Here is a 17,797-nt window from a genome sequence, read left to right as displayed (position 1 = left end):
TCTTTGGTCTTCTCTTGAAAAGTCTCGCCCAAGTGTTTGAAGATCTTTCTCACTGTTTTGACTTAGAGCCGTTGCAATTCCGCCCTCACCACCCTTTGCTTCAACTGTAAGTGCTGAATTAACCTCTTTTTGGATGTTAACGCCTTGGTCTACACCACCCTCTCCACCCACTTGACCCGAACTTGGGTCAACAATGCCTTGGTCAGCCACAAGATGTCGCAAGGCAGGCTGTCCCCTCCCTCTATGGCTGCTCTCGGCTACGTCCTCCGCATGGTCTTAGGTTGGACCGTATCAGGTGCCTTGTGCAAACTGTTGTTGCTATATAGCTAGTCATGGCAAACGCCACCAAGATAGGGTCCAGCAAGTGGAATCACATTCTCTTTACTTGCCATGTTTAAATCAAGGTATGGAGGCTAATATGTGATAAGTTTGGCAAAAGGAGGATCCCTCATTGTAATTTTATATCGGAGCACAATTGGTGGTAGTCCGCTAGCATCAAGGGAGGTTGGCTGATGCAATGATAGAGGATATGTTTCCAAAAAGCAATCTGGAAGCTCCGGATGGCTAGAAATGCATGGCTCCATAGCAGAGAGTGGTTCATATTGAGCTCATTGCCACAAAGATATGGGCAAATTGTGTTGAATGTTTCTTACAAAGGTTGAAAGAAGACTCAAGAGACCATAGAGAGCTTGAGGCCTGATTAGCTTTAGGATTTGCATAGTGGCCAAGGATTCCAAACAAAGAGTATTTAGGTGGCTTTTGGGCGCAAAGGAAGAGGTCGTGTGGTGGTGTTTGGTATTAAGTAGGATAGTAATGAGGATGTGTTGTACACTCATAGACTGATCTGGGGGAAAGATTCAAAAGCTCATTTTGACATGAATGATGAAGTCCTAAGTCCTTATACTGACAAATCTGACATGAACATATTTGTGGTATCTAACACCAAATTTTTGCTTGGATGGTTGCGTAAAATCTTGGAAGGGCGTGCTGTTTGCCATTCCAGATTGTGTAATCTTTGGTTAGTTTGTGGTTGAATTCCCTTTCTCCGAATCAATCTCAGTCTTAACACTATTTTTGTAAAGGCATGATAGTTGAAGCTGATGTGCTTCTCTTTTTTGTGTAGTAGTTTTTTGTTCCTCATATTTCTATGAATAAAGTCGCCGGATGCCTATCCTCCTGCAGATTTGACTTGGAAAAGACGGGCTGAGCTCAGACATGCCCTCAATCCTAAGAAAGGGGGCTAGAATCAAGCTTGAAGATCGGATTTAGATCAGAAATGGATATAAAGACATTATGTAAATCAGAAAGAGGTCTGAATATGGAGTAGGGTTCTAAAAGTTAGAATTCAGATCTAGTGTTGACCTGAAGCTACGCTTTATATCTGAAATGGATCTAAAGATAGAATTGGATCCAAAATGGATCCTGAAGATGGAGTCGGGTTGATATGGATCTGAAAAAAAACTTGGATGTGTTCGAAAAGATCTAAATAAGTAGAATCTGAGCTGAGATTTGAAACTCGAGTCTGGAATAAGGTTTGGATATTGACATTTAGGTGAAGATGAATGTGCTTGGTATTTTGGGGCTAAGCATAGGTATGTGATGAGTACCAAGCAGTCACTCTTTATGAATTCTCATGTTCATAAACCCTAATTTTTTTTATATCTACATAGGTTTTGGATTGAATGTTTACTGAAGTATAGAGCATGTTTGCTTTCTTGTACTTTGGACATAAATGACAATAATTTCTCAGAGGATTTAAAGTCTAGTTTAGTCATTTGTTTGATTACTCCTAATAAAGGTGCTAGGGATGATCATACTCGTACTGACAGGACGGGTTCCATCATGCAATGATCTAATGAAGGCAAGTACTTATCTTCCCAATCCATCGTTTATATATAAGATCTGAAAAAATTTACATTTAAACACCCCACTATGTTTTTAGATTTATGAATGAGTACTACTATAGAAAGATTTAGTTGTAGGCTAGGCATCAAGCTTGACCCATTTGAATTTGCCTGCGCTCAAGTAAAGATTAATTGACCCCAGGTAATGAATGGTCGCTAACCACTAGCCTTGATTAATCTAAAAATTATTAACTTGAGAATTCCTAATTAGTTGATATTATCGTTAAGTAAATCAACATAGATCATTATTAAATGGAAATTACTTGTCTTCACATAAAATTTTCATGTGATTTTTAAAACTTTTTAAGATGTCTCTTCTTAGAATGCCATGGAAACTACCAAAAAGCATCAAAGGAGTACTCTCAAAAGTTTTAATATATTTTGATCAACCAACCCGTAAGATTTCTAAGCAACTTGTTTAAAGACTTCCCACAAAAATATTAGGCTGTCCAATGCATGAATATATATATATATATATATATATATATATATGTTTTTTAATTCTACATTTGTGAAACTGGTCCATCTAGAACGTTAAGCTTTTGGAGCTAGGTCGAGTGATTTTCATCCAGGCGCGGCCCGGCAGGTTTGAGCCAAGCTCGTTGAAGTTAGGGTCTGTTTAAAATTGACCATGTGCCGACCAGTTCCATTCGTGGCAGGGTTTTGAGGTCTCTTCTATCCCTTATTATTTACTAATTTTATTTTATCAAACCCCGTTGATTGTGGAGCCGGGGGGAAAAAAGGAAAAAAAATAGAGGGAAGAAAGTAATTGATGGGGTTTACGACGAGAAAAAAGTGTAGGGAAACTACTATTTCAAAAACTGATATATTTAAGATAAGTGTGGGATAATCTGAGTTGTCGATCTTATTCAATTGAACGGCTCAGATATAGGGTTACCATTTTAAATTTTTTATCTCTATTTTGGCCCTACTGCACACTCGTTTGTCTTTTAAAGAGTTTCTCTCACTTTTTTAGTCTGATATTCAACATTCCTTAATACCACCAAAATAGCAGACTCTATGATTTGAACTGAAATTCGAACGGAAAATGTGATTATAACACATTACCCAACTCAACTAGTTGTGCTACCCATCACTTGGATCTACCAACCAAATCATCTAATGTGTAATGTGCAAGGGAGGGTTGATATTTCCTCTTTGTTGACCTAAAAGGTAAACCAGTGTCACTCTGGTGCCAGCAATCCAATCAAGCGACAACTTTAGCAACGCTCTTTAAAAAGAGACAGAAGAAAAAGGAGCCACCCAACAACTCCTCTAAAACGGACACTCTCCCTGACTCATCCAGCATTTACGCCAACATATATTGACAAAAGTTCCAAAGCCGAAACATTGTTTGGTGGCAATTTTTCCTGACATTCTAATATTTTGTGCTTAACAACAAAATAAATATTTTATAAAAATGTCATAAAGAGTATAAATTTTGCAAGAGTTTACTGGTGAGGAAATTCATGTGGCAAAATCTCGCTTATTTCCATCTTAAATTAAAACGGAACTTAACATTTCAAAAATGTGAAAGAGGAATCGCTTTAATTTTTGTGACTATCCCTTCTTCTCGGGGGACCTGGCGGGGGTGAGGACCACAGGATATAGATAAGCGCGACATTTCTCAAGGCACACCTACCACGATTAGAGAGTCGTATATGGACCAGTTAACACTTGACATGAAAAGCTTTCGGCAAGCCAATGTTGGTGTGTGCTACTTGACCAAACTGAGTTTTCTGGAGGGACGCTGCTATTCGCCTCGCCCGGTTTATGGCTTTTTATGTGCTTAGGTGTGCGTGGGGCAGGCTCCAAAGGTGGAGCTAAAATTTTTTTTTATGAAGAGGGTTAAATTAAAGTTTTTAAAATTTTGATTAGAATTGAAATATTATTTTTTAAGATTCTTATATCAAACAAGTGAAATTTTCTAAAATTTGCATACAATTTGTTTTTTTTTTTAAAAAAAATTGAGATGCGGCCAAGGACCAAGTGTGTCCTACCTTGACTTCGCCCCTGCTTGCAGTTGCAGCGTGCTTTATAGTTAGTTGCATCAGTGTTAGTTTTAGAATTATAAACAGATTCAATATAGTCCTTTCCGACATGGTTGGTGCAATAGTAGGATTATGGATTTGGTAAGTTTGAACTTAAATAGTGTCAACCTTACCTTATGTGCTCTATAAGGCAAATGAAGAAAGAAGGAAAAACACTGAAAACAATTCTAAATTCTGAAATGAGAGAGTTTTAACCTTTAGAAGAGGTTGCCTGCTCACACAAACGGCATGGTGAAAACGAGTGAGCAATTAATTTCTGCTGTGGAGTTCTTTTCAAATAAAAACAATAGTTAGTGCAGATTTCAAAAGGGGAAAGAATTACACCTCAATAATTCAGATGGAGTCCACAACTGCATTAAGAACTACTTTCCTTGAATTTACAATTTTTGTTCTTCCAAGACTGAGCCTCAAAATCTGTCTGGCGTCTTTACACCTCAAGGTGCTCAACGATTGTTCTGACAGACTCCGAGAGCATCGTGCCTTTGATTCTCTTTGGTGCGAAGGAAATAGGTGCCACAGTTTTGGTTGGTTATGCAAATGTTACATTTTTTTTTTTATTTTCTGTTGTTTACTGTTGGCAAGTTGGGATTAAGGTATCATTTAAGCCACATTGCAATCACATGAGCACAGTGGTGGCCAACCTTTTTTTTTTATTACAGCTGTCTAGAGAGCCACCAAACTCAATTCTCAAGGGATGGACACTTCACATGGTATGCGACATGATAATCTTTCTTTACAGTATCTTTTTGGTAGTCCTTAATTTCATTTTTGTCTGGATAAACTCCACCGTCTGTTCAGCAATTTTTTTTTTTTAAAGAAACTCCAAAAGGTAATTGAAACCCGTACTTGAATCGAGCAAATGCCACTGAGAAAAAATAGCTAAAATGGTAAATATTTTCGGAAGCTCAAAACCTGATTGGCACGATCAGGCACCACAAAATATTGTGTCGAATCCCACTGTGTCTGTGAAATTATGCACCGTCCGTCGTCGTTTTCAGTGGAATACAAAAGCCACCCGTGGCCCCGTTGGCCTGGGCCATCTCGTTTCAAGATAAGATATAAACACCGGAAGATCAATAGACGAGGAGAGATTGGATTTCTCAACTTGGGGTTCCCTGTGATTCCCCTTTCCTCAATTTTCGACTCTGAACCTGCAAATCTCGATCAAGCAAAAAATGAGTCAATCAAAGACGATCAGGATACTGGAGGTTGTCTCCCCTGTTCCGGCAGATATTGACATTGCGAACGCTGTAACGCCTCTTCATATCTCCGAGATTGCAAGCGCGCTCAACCTGAGCCCCAGACATTATGATCTATACGGAAAGTACAAGGCCAAGGTTGGTTTCACTGCATTAACTATATCAGGACTTCTGCAATCTGCAGATTAACGTTGATTGGTCTTTCATATTCTTCTCTGCTAGGTGCTTCTGTCTGTGATCGACGAGCTTGAAGGTTCGGACGATGGGTACTACGTGGTGGTCGGTGGGATCACTCCTACTCCTCTTGGGGAAGGGAAGTCCACCACCACAGTGGGTCTTTGTCAGGCTCTGGGAGCTTTTCTGGATAAAAAGGTCACTTCTTTCTCTTTTGTTTCTGGGTAATCTTACACTGTGAAAGATTTATTTGTTGCATGATGATAATTAGTTGTCTTCTTTTCTTTTGTCCCTTTTTTCTTCCTTTGTATTAAAAGATTGACCATTTATTTGCATTGAAGGATTGATTTCTGCTGCTAAGTGGCTTCCTGGTGCATTTTGCGTTACTTGATTCTCCGTTCCAGTTTTATGTTATTGTTAAAGAGTAAATTATGCACACGCATAAAGATAAGGAGTTTTAGTTGAAACTCTTCATGTTGTCGGTTTAGAGGAGCAGTTTTCGAGAAATGCACAAAACTTCATGTCAGTCATGGCAATTTTGTGAAAAAAAGATAAATAATTAAATGCTTCACTTCAGAGCTTTGCCGTTCCATATTTGCAAAAACAATGGCGACAATATGGAGAGAAACTCATGGTGATGTTCTCATAAATTCATCGTCTTGTATACAATAATGATAAGAATTTACCTTTTTTGTTTTCCTTTCCCCTTTGTAGTGAACCCTGGTGAAAAGTTGATTATGGTTTTGAAGATATGGAGGAATGATATCAAATAGTGGGTTCCTGTATTCAATTTTGTTAAGTAATGAAAATTGCCCACACTGAAATTTGCATATTTACATTCCCTTAGCAGGATGGTTGCTATCTGGAACAACTTACTGACATGTTTTTGAAGATCTGGAACATAGCTGCTAAAATAGAAGGCCTACTGTCCTTGTGCTCGCTGGTTAGAGGTTTAGTACCGTCCAGTCTTCAGCAAAGGATTCTTCAAAATGGATGTGGACAAAACCAAACAAGTGACACGTCCTCTGTTCTATGGTGTTAGGCTGTATGATGAGAGGCAGTTCATTTGGCATTATTGATAATGCAGCAAAAAAAATTTCTCAGTCCATGAAGTCAAGAACTATGCTATGCTGGAGGGTTTAAAATTTCAGTATCCAACAATTTCCACCTGCTTGTATTCCATTTGTCGCAGTGGATTTTTTTCATTATATTCACAGTAATTTCTCACTTTCTGGACCTGATTCAAAGAACTGGTAGTAAACCAATGCATTTAAATCACCATATTGAGTTTTAGTCATTTTTATATTCAATAACTCATTCTGCATTTATTCTTTTAACTCGCTTACTTTTAACTTGATGCAAATGTATACACCAGAGCTTTTGGTGAAGTAGTAGAAATACACTTGACGATTTCTTATTCAATCTTCATCTGATTTGCGCTGCCATGCACATAAAATCTTCTCTAAGTTCAAAGATATCGGAGTTAGCACTTGCCTGAGTTAGCATCTTTTTCATACAAAAGCTACTGGTCAAAGATAAATGTTATTAAAAAAAAGGGGTTTAATCTTGCATCTTCCACAACCCTTTTCCTAGCTGCGCATTCCTTGTTGGACCTGCAGAATTTGCTAATCCGTCTTGGACCATAACACCAGCATGGGAAACCTGTAACTAAAATTTTTCAGTAACGCATAATATCACTTAATTTTGTGTAACTGTTAAGTCGGGCTCAAATAGGTAGGAATCTTTTTGCACCAATGAGCATCTATGCTAGCTCGCATTTATGACAAAAATATCCTGAATATATATCAAAATAGTTGCAGTTTTGAAGATGTTTAGCAATATTCCTCTCCTTTTCTGTGGTGTTATATTATATTTATTGCATAGCTGAGAGAAGCTTTATCTGTTTCCATCTGACATAATTCATAGGTGCTGATATATTGATCTGAACTAAGTGCCTGAACTTTGTTTTTAATTTGATAATAATATGGTGATCATGTCTCTGGAATATTTTATTGGCAATATAAATTGCTTGTCAACCAATGTGATTTAGTCAATATCAAATACATGGCAATTTGTAACCACATCTTTTAAGAAATAGGACCTGTAAATATGTCTAATTTACTAATTAAGTAACTAAAAAATGTGGGTCGGGCATTACTTTTAGTCTGCAAAGTATGGTCAACTGGCATTGGAGTGTAACCAAATAAAACATTACATGATGCAGTTCGAAGAATCAAGTTTTATTATTATTCTCGTATGTAAGATAGAAGGATTGCGTAATATGTGGCCTTAGCTCTTCCATTAATTCACCGTCTATGAAGTACTGTATGTTAAGGTCCTCAGTGTTGAAACTGTTAGTAGATTATACTTGACAATGCATTGGTCAACTCTTGTTTTGATGTTCCTTTTTTAAATTAGCTTAAACTGTTGGGTTAGGTTGTAACCTGTCTACGTCAACCAAGTCAAGGTCCCACATTTGGAATCAAAGGAGGTGCTGCAGGGGGAGGCTACAGTCAAGTGATCCCCATGGATGAGTTTAACTTGCACTTAACTGGAGATATTCATGCAATTACTGCGGCAAACAACCTTCTTGCTGCTGCAATTGACACTCGAATTTTCCATGAGGCATCTCAGTCAGATAAGGCTTTATTCAATAGACTCTGCCCACCAAACAAACAGGGAAAGAGGAGTTTCTCTGATGTGATGTTTAGACGCTTGAATAAGCTTGGAATAGCCAAAACCAGCCCTGAAGAACTTACTCCTGAAGAAGTGAGGAGGTTTGCAAGGCTCGACATTGACCCAGATTCTATAACATGGAGAAGAGTTATGGATGTCAATGACCGTTTCTTGAGGAAGATTACAGTGGGGCAAGGTCCTGAAGAGAAAGGGATGGTAAGAGAAACAGGGTTTGACATATCTGTTGCTAGTGAAATAATGGCAGTTCTTGCTCTTACAACTTCCCTTGCAGATATGAGAGAGAGGCTGGGAAAAATGGTCATTGGTAACAGTCGGTCAGGTGAACCCATCACAGCTGACGATCTAGGTGTAGGAGGTGCTCTAACTGTTCTGATGAAAGATGCCATTAACCCAACACTAATGCAGACACTTGAGGGAACTTCAGTCCTTGTGCATGCAGGACCTTTTGCCAATATTGCTCATGGAAACTCATCTGTAGTTGCAGATAAGATTGCTTTGAAAATGGTTGGTCCTGGTGGATTTGTAGTGACTGAAGCAGGTTTTGGGGCTGATATTGGTGCTGAGAAGTTCATGAACATAAAATGTCGACACAGTGGCTTGTCCCCTCAATGTGCTATTATTGTGGCAACAATTAGGGCTTTGAAAATGCATGGTGGGGGCCCAGAGGTGGTTGCTGGAAAGCCTTTGGACAATGCCTACTTGGCTGAAAATGTTGCTCTTGTGGAAGCTGGCTGTGCTAATCTTGCAAGGCATGTTAAGAACACAATGGCTTATGGGGTGAATGTCGTGGTTGCAATAAACAAGTTCTCCACTGACACTGAGGTGGAGCTTAAAGCAGTACGAAATGCTGCACTTGCTGCAGGTGCATTTGATGCAGTTGTCTGCACCCATCATGCACATGGAGGAAGGGGCGCGGTTAGTTACTTTTCCGTCTTAAGATAGTTTGCCACTAAGAATATGCTCAAACCTCCCGTTTCCCTTTACTACATGTTGCAGGTACTTGTTGAGTGCTGTTGTGATGCCTAGTTGTTTTTTTTGTGCTGAAAATATGCAGGTTGATCTTGGCCATGCTGTTCAAAGGGCGTGTGAGAGTCACAAGCTGCCTCTGAAATTTTTATACCCTTTGGAGGTCAGCATCAAAGAGAAAATAGAGGCAATAGCAAGATCTTATGGAGCTGCAGGTGTTGAATATTCAGAACAGGTAATCACCTCTGTCACTTATATATTAGCTTATGTCAAATGAGTGATGAGTGCGTGGTGTGGGTGCAGATGTGGCTGCTGGTGCGGCACATCCGAAAATATTTGGGTGTGGGGGTGCATCCAGCGCGTATATATATATATATATATATATATATCTTATTCTGTCCTTTTTTTTTTTACTTTTATTACTATATATAAAGAAAGAGAGGGAAAAAGATAAGGGAAAAAAATGGAAAAAGTTTAGAACATGAATAGGAATGGGTGCGGTTGGGGTGCATGTTGGAGCTGAACACACATCCGCACCCTCACCCATGTTGTGTTGACGTAGGAGCTGCTCCTCTATGCAGAGTCCATCTCAAATAGATATTAGCTATATGCTCATTCTTTGTTGTTTAACTGCTTCTTAAACCTATGCTACTTTAACCCAAAAGTATGTGAAATGTTGTTCCATTTCACTGCTTTTGGAACACATTTTTAGACTGTATATCAAAGTCAGTCGTGTCGGTTCTGTTGACTTGCTCATTATTATTCCTATAGGCTGAGAAACAGATAGAGATGTACAGCAGGCAAGGATTTTCTGAGTTGCCCATCTGCATGGCGAAGACGCAGTACTCGTTTTCACACAATGCAGCACTGAAAGGGGCACCAGATGGGTTTGTGCTGCCAATTAGAGATGTTAGAGCAAGCATTGGTGCTGGCTTCATATATCCATTGGTTGGAACAATGAGCACAATGCCTGGCCTCCCGACTCGACCTTGCTTCTTCGACATTGACATTGATCCTGTGACGGGCCAGATCCGTGGACTTTCATGAAATTTTTTTCCAGTTCCCTGGCTGTGGAAGGGGTTCATCTTTTAGTGGAATAAAAGATATTGCCATCTGCAATGTCTCTTGAGATTCAAGTGTATGCACCGATTTATGTTATTCATGAATTTGAACGGTTATCATCCTCGAATTTTTCTCAAGGTGTACAGTGGTCTCAAATGTCCTATACTGCATGATCTGTTCTGTGGACTCAGTTCAATGGGGGAGCGAGTTAAATGGTGGAAGATACAGATGCTTGGGGTTCTTTCAGATTCATCCTTGAACTAGGGACAATTAAGGAGTTCATTCTTACCTTTTATTTAGGTGTTCCAAATTAGTCACGGAAGTTAATTTTGCCAATTAATATTTTTCTCTCTTTTAACTAAATGACGGAAGTGTCCCTGAAAATGCAAAAATAATTATGTTTGACAAGAAATGCAGCAAGCTAATCTGAGGGAACACCAGAGTAGTTTCGTAATAGAGGGTGAGTTGCTATCTATCATGCCTGAAGCACTAGAGTTGGGACTTGAATTTTTTAGGGTCTTTAACTTAATATACGCCTTTCTCGCCCTTTTGGCTAAGATCAAGTGTAGGATCGATTCTTGTCAGATTGTTTTTTAACCAGATAGCATTGTTGCCAACATTAGTCTGATGAGATCAACCTACTGTATCGGCTACAAATTGAAAAGATGTTAATCGATTGCAGACTTGGCATGCCAACCATTTTGATTCTATTTAATATTTTAAATATTTATATTATTGGCTTTTATACAAAATGAGAAGTAGCCTGATACCAGCCAATGCATTTGGCCAAGATGCCATGACCGGATACCATATGGGACAAAACTGCTTGACAGTTCCCTCTCAGTTAGTCACCACTTCCTCTCCAGCAGATATCCAATTAAACTTGACCTGCAGGTAAAAGAACCATAAAGTAAATGTTTATCTGTATAATCATCTATTTCTTAAAACATTCGTCGTCCATTATGGAGAAAAGGGAGAACGTCACCCTTGGCGGCATCGTATCCCCTTTTGCTTCAAAATCAAAGGCGGAGAAGTGCCCAGATTTTAATGGCGACTCCTCTAAATCCGCAGTGTTGCATATGTCAAGAATTTCGAGAACATACTCCTACATGCTATTTTTTAGATAGATATGAAAAATAAGAACTGATATACTGACGACGTTAAAGCATCAAATATTAGTATCTTGTTAATATATATCTAGTTCCAAGACATCAGTGCCTCTCGGGGTTTGGAAAGGTTGTTCCTCAGGGAGAATCTGAAAAGCAAGAAGAAAGTAATTCAAGTGCAACGAACTAGTGAAATTTAACCTTTTCATCCTCCCCCAAGTTAATCAGCTAAAGGTTCCAATTTTGTACTTCTCCCTGCAGCTACATTCAGGATTGTCTGACACCAAGAGTCTCGAACAGAGTAGGAACTGAAGTAAACAATGGCAATAACAAGTAGAAGAAGATTGAACTGTTGGGCACTACACTGTAGATGACGCTGACAGGATTCTATTTTTATTTTTGTCTATTCACCAAGAAAACTTTCAGTTCTTCAGCATTTGGTTTGTTAGCGGGGAATGGGATAGGGAATAAGTTAATATACTGCGTGACCTATGTTTGGTGAATTTCATGTACTAGATGACATGTCGAAATAAAGAGACGAAGTACAGCTGCTTTCCTAGTTATAGAGTCTTCTAGCTTGCCACATTGTGAAATGTGCACAAACAGTAGTTACTGCATTAACAGTTCTTAGCATGTGAGAAATCAATAATGCAGTCCCTAGGACTGCCCACTGACTGCCAAACACTGCTAGCAACTAGATCTGCATCTTTTGGGCCCAGGGTTTGCAATAAGGGTTACACCATATCCCATTTCATCTTAATCGATAGTAGCTCTCCTTCCTTCATTCGGAGCACAGGTTTAAGGGCAATAGAAAGTATTTGTCGCCAATGGGCTGCATATATCTGCTTTGGGAATTTTGACACACACACACACACACATATATATTTTGACTCTTTATAAGAGAATAACGCACAGTTAACCTCTACATATTACCACAGTTACAAAAAATATTTGGTTAACAAAATGAACTTCATATCTTGTCTTATCCGATTTACACTACAGCAAATCTATTTATCCCCTATGACTATTGCTTAGGGTGACAGCTGTAGCGGATAATGCTCCATTTTTTCCCCTCGTTTTGTCCCGTGAACGGATCGACGCGTTTTATTTTCTCCATGAACCACCCGATCCCTTTTTATTTTTTCCCACGAATTGCCTTTTGTTCTCCGGCAAGGCAAATGAGGGAAGCTTGTTCTAGAAGACACTCTGCAGCAAGGAATCGATCTCATAGAGATTTGCCTGATCGAGAGAGGCTGAAAAATGTAGTGCTGAGTGAGATCAATTTAGTCGGTAGAGATTGAACCCCTTTGTCTGAGTGGAGATCAAACCCTCAATAGAAGTCTTGCAGATTGATAGTCGATAAGAGTTGGCAGGGTTGTCGTTCAGAGTTCATTTTGTGATTGCAGTGGAGATTTACCTGGCAGAGAGAGTCCATTGGGAGAGAGAGAGAGAGGACTCCAAAGAGATTGACAGAGAAACGGTTTGCCCCATTTGAGTCGTCTCTTTCCCCGTCCACTGCTGTGGTTTCCCACAGAGAAAGCTGCTGCTCGTGATCGTCCACTATCGTCATCCTTTTCACCAATCGCTTATCCTCCACATCGATTCTCCAGCTAAGCTTTATCTGCTCAATGACACATTTTGGTGAGGCTCTCACACATTCCATCCACATACTTGACGATGCCTTGACTTAACATGACAAATTTGAGTTGCCTTCGCCACAGAAGATAATTGTCTCGATTTAATTTATTGATGCTAAACTGGAGATGGCATTCCACTGAGAGTTACATCCGTGGACGAGGCCATGACTAACAGGCAAAGACAGCAAGCTTCAAACTTCACATAATTTCATGGACATGTAAAGAAAAACTCAACGAATTGAAAGGTGAATCAATGATTTTTCCTTGCATATCGAGATTCAGTCTTGACTGTTATATGCAACTCCTTACAAGAGAATAATGCATAGGTAACCTTTACAAGAATGGGAAGGCGACACCTCTCCTATCCTTCATGAAAGCAAGGGGGCTGAGGAGCCGTCATCTCCCCATTTCGGCAGCCGGGCCGCCTCACCCGCCAGCCGGCTGCCGCAGCCTGCTGGCAAGTGGAGGGGGGCCAGGCCACAGGGTTCATGCCGATGTAACCCAAACCCTGTGGAGGTCGTCGCCTCGGACCGCTTTTACCAGCACACAACACAACGAACAAAAATAAGGAAATTTATATATATATATATATATATCATGGTGATTCTGGCGTATCATCCGATCCGATAAAAAAATAATGAGACACCTTTTTACAATGAAACAATGTTTTTTTCTCATTGTTTTTATCCATGCTTTAAATGAACACTTACATGATTGGGTGACTCTTGTCATTCACTCAATATATGTATATATAAACCAAATTCTTATACTTATCCTCCATCTCTCTCTCTCTCTGGTGTTTGCATACTAAATTTACATTTTAAATAGTAAATAGATTTAACATGAACGTCAGTCGGTTGTTAGGAGTTTATACATAGTAGTGGGACGTCCAAGTCTACTCGGGTGGCCATTTTTACTCATGGTACTTGAGTAGCGTGTTTGCGGCCGAGGATTAGTACTCGATGCTCAGTTGGATTGTTAGATCCTTTCTCCCGGTTGGTGTCATCCAGTTGTTCTCAATGCACAATTGTCGAAGACCCACCACAAGGATTCGACACTGATGCTTATACGCTTATCTACCACCACAACCAATGGCAGAGAGATTTTAGATTTGTTCATTCCTGATCTTTTGAGATCCATGCACGGATTCAATATTAGACTCTCATCCGCCACCGCCAACTGAAATGACCTTCTGATAACGTAAAATGGTAAAAGGGCGGCTCTTAAATCTTAAAAATAACCAAAAATTAAAAAGGGGAAACAACAGTATAAAGAGAAAATCAGAAATTAAAAATTATATTTTCATAAATTCCCAAACTCGGTATGTGTATATCTTTTTAGTAAAAAATGCACAAAATTGTGTACATATGTGTGTAATGACCAAAATACTTTTGATTAACTAGAAAAAGATAGTCTTTTCCAAGGACAAAGAAAGATATGAAAAAGATAAACAGTCGAAACAGTATATTTCTTTATAAAAATTCTTAAAATGGCCTAATCCACTTTCTTGTTCCTTCGATGCATGCGGTGCTCGCAATGGATCTAATTCATGGGCTCAATCGCTACGTGACGTGACCTTCTGCGGGCGAACACATCAAGAGAGTGTTCGACCCGACACATGCAGCATGGTCTTCTTCTCTTTGACCACAAAATGAGGTTTCACTATTCGTTCAACCATACAACATCAGGAATTGAACTTGGACTTTCTTTCTAATTACTTCCAAAAACGGTTAAAGAAAAAACATATAGCCGGTGGACGACTGTACAAGCTCTCACCGGCAAAATTTTGAAGCTGAAGAAGGTCATGGTTCGTTAGAGGAGATCCCTCTTTTAAGTAGTCAATCTATCTTAAGACCATCTGCAAATTAAGAAAAGAAAAGAGAAAAAGATATTCCAAATGTTCAGAAAACAGATAGATAATTAACTAACCGCGTTCACACCAACTGGACTCGAATTTTTTAATGTGAAATACATGCGGGATCAAACCAACCACCTCATCCACCTGCCATTCATAATTTTGTTCGACAGCACACATAAGAAAGAGAGAGAGAGAGAGAGAGAGAGAGAGAGAGAGAGATCGATCCATCACCAGTTAGTGGAGAAAAAAGAAAAAAAAAATAAAGAAGAAGGAAACAAATAAAACAAAGAGCACTCAAGGCTGAGAACGTGAACTCACGTGCCCCTGAAAGCATGTGATCACATCACACGACGAAAACCATTGGTTCTCTTTCAAAATCTACAAAACGAGAAGCAATGCGAAGGATCGAAAGCAAAATTAGTGGACTCCTTTGAACATATGGTCAGTTCTTTACAATATCCACATTGATTCTATCGCTGTGATCACTAGAGATCTTCTGGCTCACCAGGCTGTTCATCGATCGAGAGCCCGCACTGGCATCATCACTGCCCTTCCCTCGTCCCTTCTTCCTCGTCCTATCCTTGCTCGCCTGCTTTCCATGAAGGAGAGTGTTCATGGTTTTTATTCTCCTTCCCTTGCCAAGATGGTGCTCGCATAGAGAGTAACCAACGAGCGTCGGCTTGCTGCATCTCCACCCTCTACCGTTCATACGGCTACATTTCCATTTATTCTCCGCTGCCTCACTGTGATGATCACTGCCATTCTGAATATTGGTACTGCTAATCTTATTATTACTGTCGTTGCTGTTGTCGCCTTCACTGCCGTCTCTGTAGTCTATAGCCTTTCTCTTCTTTAAAGGAAAGACGGTCTCTCCTGTGCACCACCTTCTGCTTGCTGCAATCAACAGGAACAATGGAATGGATGGTGTTGCTACTGGATTTCTACATTGACAACTTTACTAATTAAAGTTTCATATTCTGTCCAACGAAGTCATACCTCGAGAGGGATGCTCTCCTCTTGCACCACGGTTGCTTCTTTGAGCACCACATGACAACCAAGGTAGACAATCATGAGACATCAAGCCGATCTCAGTGTACCCAAAGCATCGATTTACCGGAAAAAAAATCTGCCTTCCTTCACAAAAGTACGAGTAAAATGTGCAGCTTTGAAAACATAAATGTCCATTTCTAGTATGGACTTTTTTTTTTTTCTGAACAAAAGCTTTTAAAGGACAAATAGAAACAAAAGATTTAGGTTTTTCACGAGATTTGGAGTGCTGATATTTTGCAAAATTTTGTTACTATAAATTTTGGTTATGCTCAAAATCAGCGGAGATCTTACACCATTCTCTAACATTATCTTGCTCTCACAGTAGGGAGCACCAAAGATAAATATTCTGGCCGGAATAACTAGCAAGGCGGTAAAGCAGCTAATAATACCTCATTTCCTTTGCACCAACTTCATTCATGTTTTTCTCTTCATCTTCTTGTTCTCCTTCATCCTTTATCTGAACACAAGCATGATATCACAAATAGAAAACACATTGTTGTACTCGAACACCTTTCATGCATTCCCATTCCGCTACTAAGCCACAGGACGCAAAAATGCAGCAGCAAAAAAAAAAAAGGGGGGGGGGTAGGGGGTGCAATAATATTATTGTCAGAAAAGAAAAAAAAAAAGAAAAGGAAAAGAAATTAAAGGGGTGCAATGTTGCACCACTAAGAAGGAAAAGATATTAACAGAAGCCAAAACGCGATACTATTACACCACAAACTTTTTTGTGGATAGAAAACTCTCTCGGCACCAACGAAATTAGACAAACAGTCATTGATAGCTATTTTCCCATTGCTAGAAAACAACATCAGTAACATAATAATATATAATAAAATAATATTTGACAGCAACGATACAGCAATAATAAATTTGGAGACATACCCACGAGCACCAAGACTCGAATATCGATCGGAAGGCAAGACAGACACCGGAGTCCGTTCTTTTTTCTGGGAAAGATTTTGGGGAAGTTTTTCTCTTCTTCCTTTCCGTTTTGGATGTGTGATTTGTGAAAAAGAAAGGTGCAGGGGGGGGGGTGTGGGGTTGGTGTGTGTGGGAAGGAGATGAATGGGGAAAGGAAGGGGGAAAGTACCTGGTTGGGATGTCTGTGGGTCTCCAACTCCCTATCGTCTCCAGCAGGCGTTTGGCCGCCATTTCCGGCGGGTGTCTGCTGGAACCCTTGTAGAGGAATCGTGGGCAGGTCCCCTTTTGAAGGTTCAACATGTGATGGAGGCGCGGTCATGATCTCCCGCTGGTCCGAGAGTTGGGTCTTGTGTTGCACCCTTCCTGCTCCTTCCCCTCCTTCCTTCTCCTCCTCCTCATTCTTGTGCTCTTGGTTTGCTTCACTTATCTGGGAGAGATCAGAAGATAGCAAGGAAAGAAACGCCGATCTCTTGCGGATTCTCATGAGGATGGGATGATCTGGAAGTAGGGATGTTAAGAGAGAGAGAGAGAGAGAGAGGGAGGGGGGGGGGAGAGAGAGAGAGAGGCAGGCCTCAAAATTACTCTCCTCTCAAAAGTGAAGCATGGGATGGGGCAGCATTTGTTTCATTTTCTTTAGGGGTTGATTTTCTAGTTTGCCCTCATTGATTTCATTATTGATACACATGTCCCAATGCTTCAGGCAAGATGGGTCGCATAAAAAGAGAAAGATAACCGAGTTCACTGGTTGGAGTCGAGAAGCAGTTGTACTGTCGTTTGTTTTCGAAAAGAGGCATCTCACTCACCTCATTTATTAAGAAAGGGTCCTGTATAAGTAGGTGGGGACACACATGCTGAGGCCCTCTCCAGCTTGGCTCCACCCTCACAAGTCTGGACTCGAGCTTGGTTCGAACTTAGGGGGCTCTACCACTCGAGCTCAGTTAAACCGAGCCTAACCAAAGCTTAAACTGGGAATGACATAGACATATATATGTATCTATGGTTGGAAGAATACACGTAGTAACTGATGCGACGGTAAAGAAAACAATGAGTGGACCTGCTTATACGTGGGGAAACCACATGGCCACTAAAAAGCCACTTTGTTATAAATGTGCAAAGCAACATAAGCCCAGTATTGTCTCGCGCATGGCCTTTTACTGAAGGTGTGGTCA

The 17,797-nt window shown here is 40.0% G+C and overlaps 2 protein-coding genes across 3 annotated transcripts; one reads left to right on the top strand and one right to left on the bottom strand.

Moving 5' to 3' along the window:
* The first annotated feature begins 5,004 nt into the window (after positions 1 to 5,004).
* Positions 5,005 to 10,174, top strand: LOC116262487 (formate--tetrahydrofolate ligase). The gene is made up of 5 exons (XM_031641917.2): positions 5,005 to 5,292; positions 5,377 to 5,526; positions 7,765 to 8,940; positions 9,080 to 9,226; positions 9,763 to 10,174. The coding sequence occupies exons 1-5, from the start codon at positions 5,131 to 5,133 to the stop codon at positions 10,036 to 10,038; spliced, it is 1,911 nt and encodes a 636-aa protein (XP_031497777.1). The 5' UTR covers positions 5,005 to 5,130; the 3' UTR covers positions 10,039 to 10,174.
* A 4,751-nt stretch (positions 10,175 to 14,925) lies between these two features.
* LOC116262016 (uncharacterized) lies at positions 14,926 to 17,201 on the bottom strand. 2 transcript variants are annotated; one of them, XM_031641010.2, is made up of 4 exons: positions 16,798 to 17,201; positions 16,094 to 16,161; positions 15,651 to 15,685; positions 14,926 to 15,548 (listed from the first exon to the last, which is right to left on the bottom strand). In XM_031641010.2, the coding sequence occupies exons 1-4, from the start codon at positions 17,110 to 17,112 to the stop codon at positions 15,097 to 15,099; spliced, it is 870 nt and encodes a 289-aa protein (XP_031496870.1). In that variant the 5' UTR covers positions 17,113 to 17,201; the 3' UTR covers positions 14,926 to 15,096. The 2 variants fall into 2 exon arrangements, with proteins under 2 accessions (XP_031496870.1, XP_031496869.1); XM_031641009.2 differs by having other exon boundaries at positions 15,651 to 15,688; positions 16,798 to 17,199.
* Positions 17,202 to 17,797: the final 596 nt, after the last annotated feature.

This window comes from Nymphaea colorata, chromosome 10 (assembly GCF_008831285.2).
Source record: "Nymphaea colorata isolate Beijing-Zhang1983 chromosome 10, ASM883128v2, whole genome shotgun sequence".
Lineage (NCBI taxonomy): Eukaryota > Viridiplantae > Streptophyta > Magnoliopsida > Nymphaeales > Nymphaeaceae > Nymphaea > Nymphaea colorata.
This window is presented reverse-complemented; position numbering and strand designations above follow the sequence as displayed.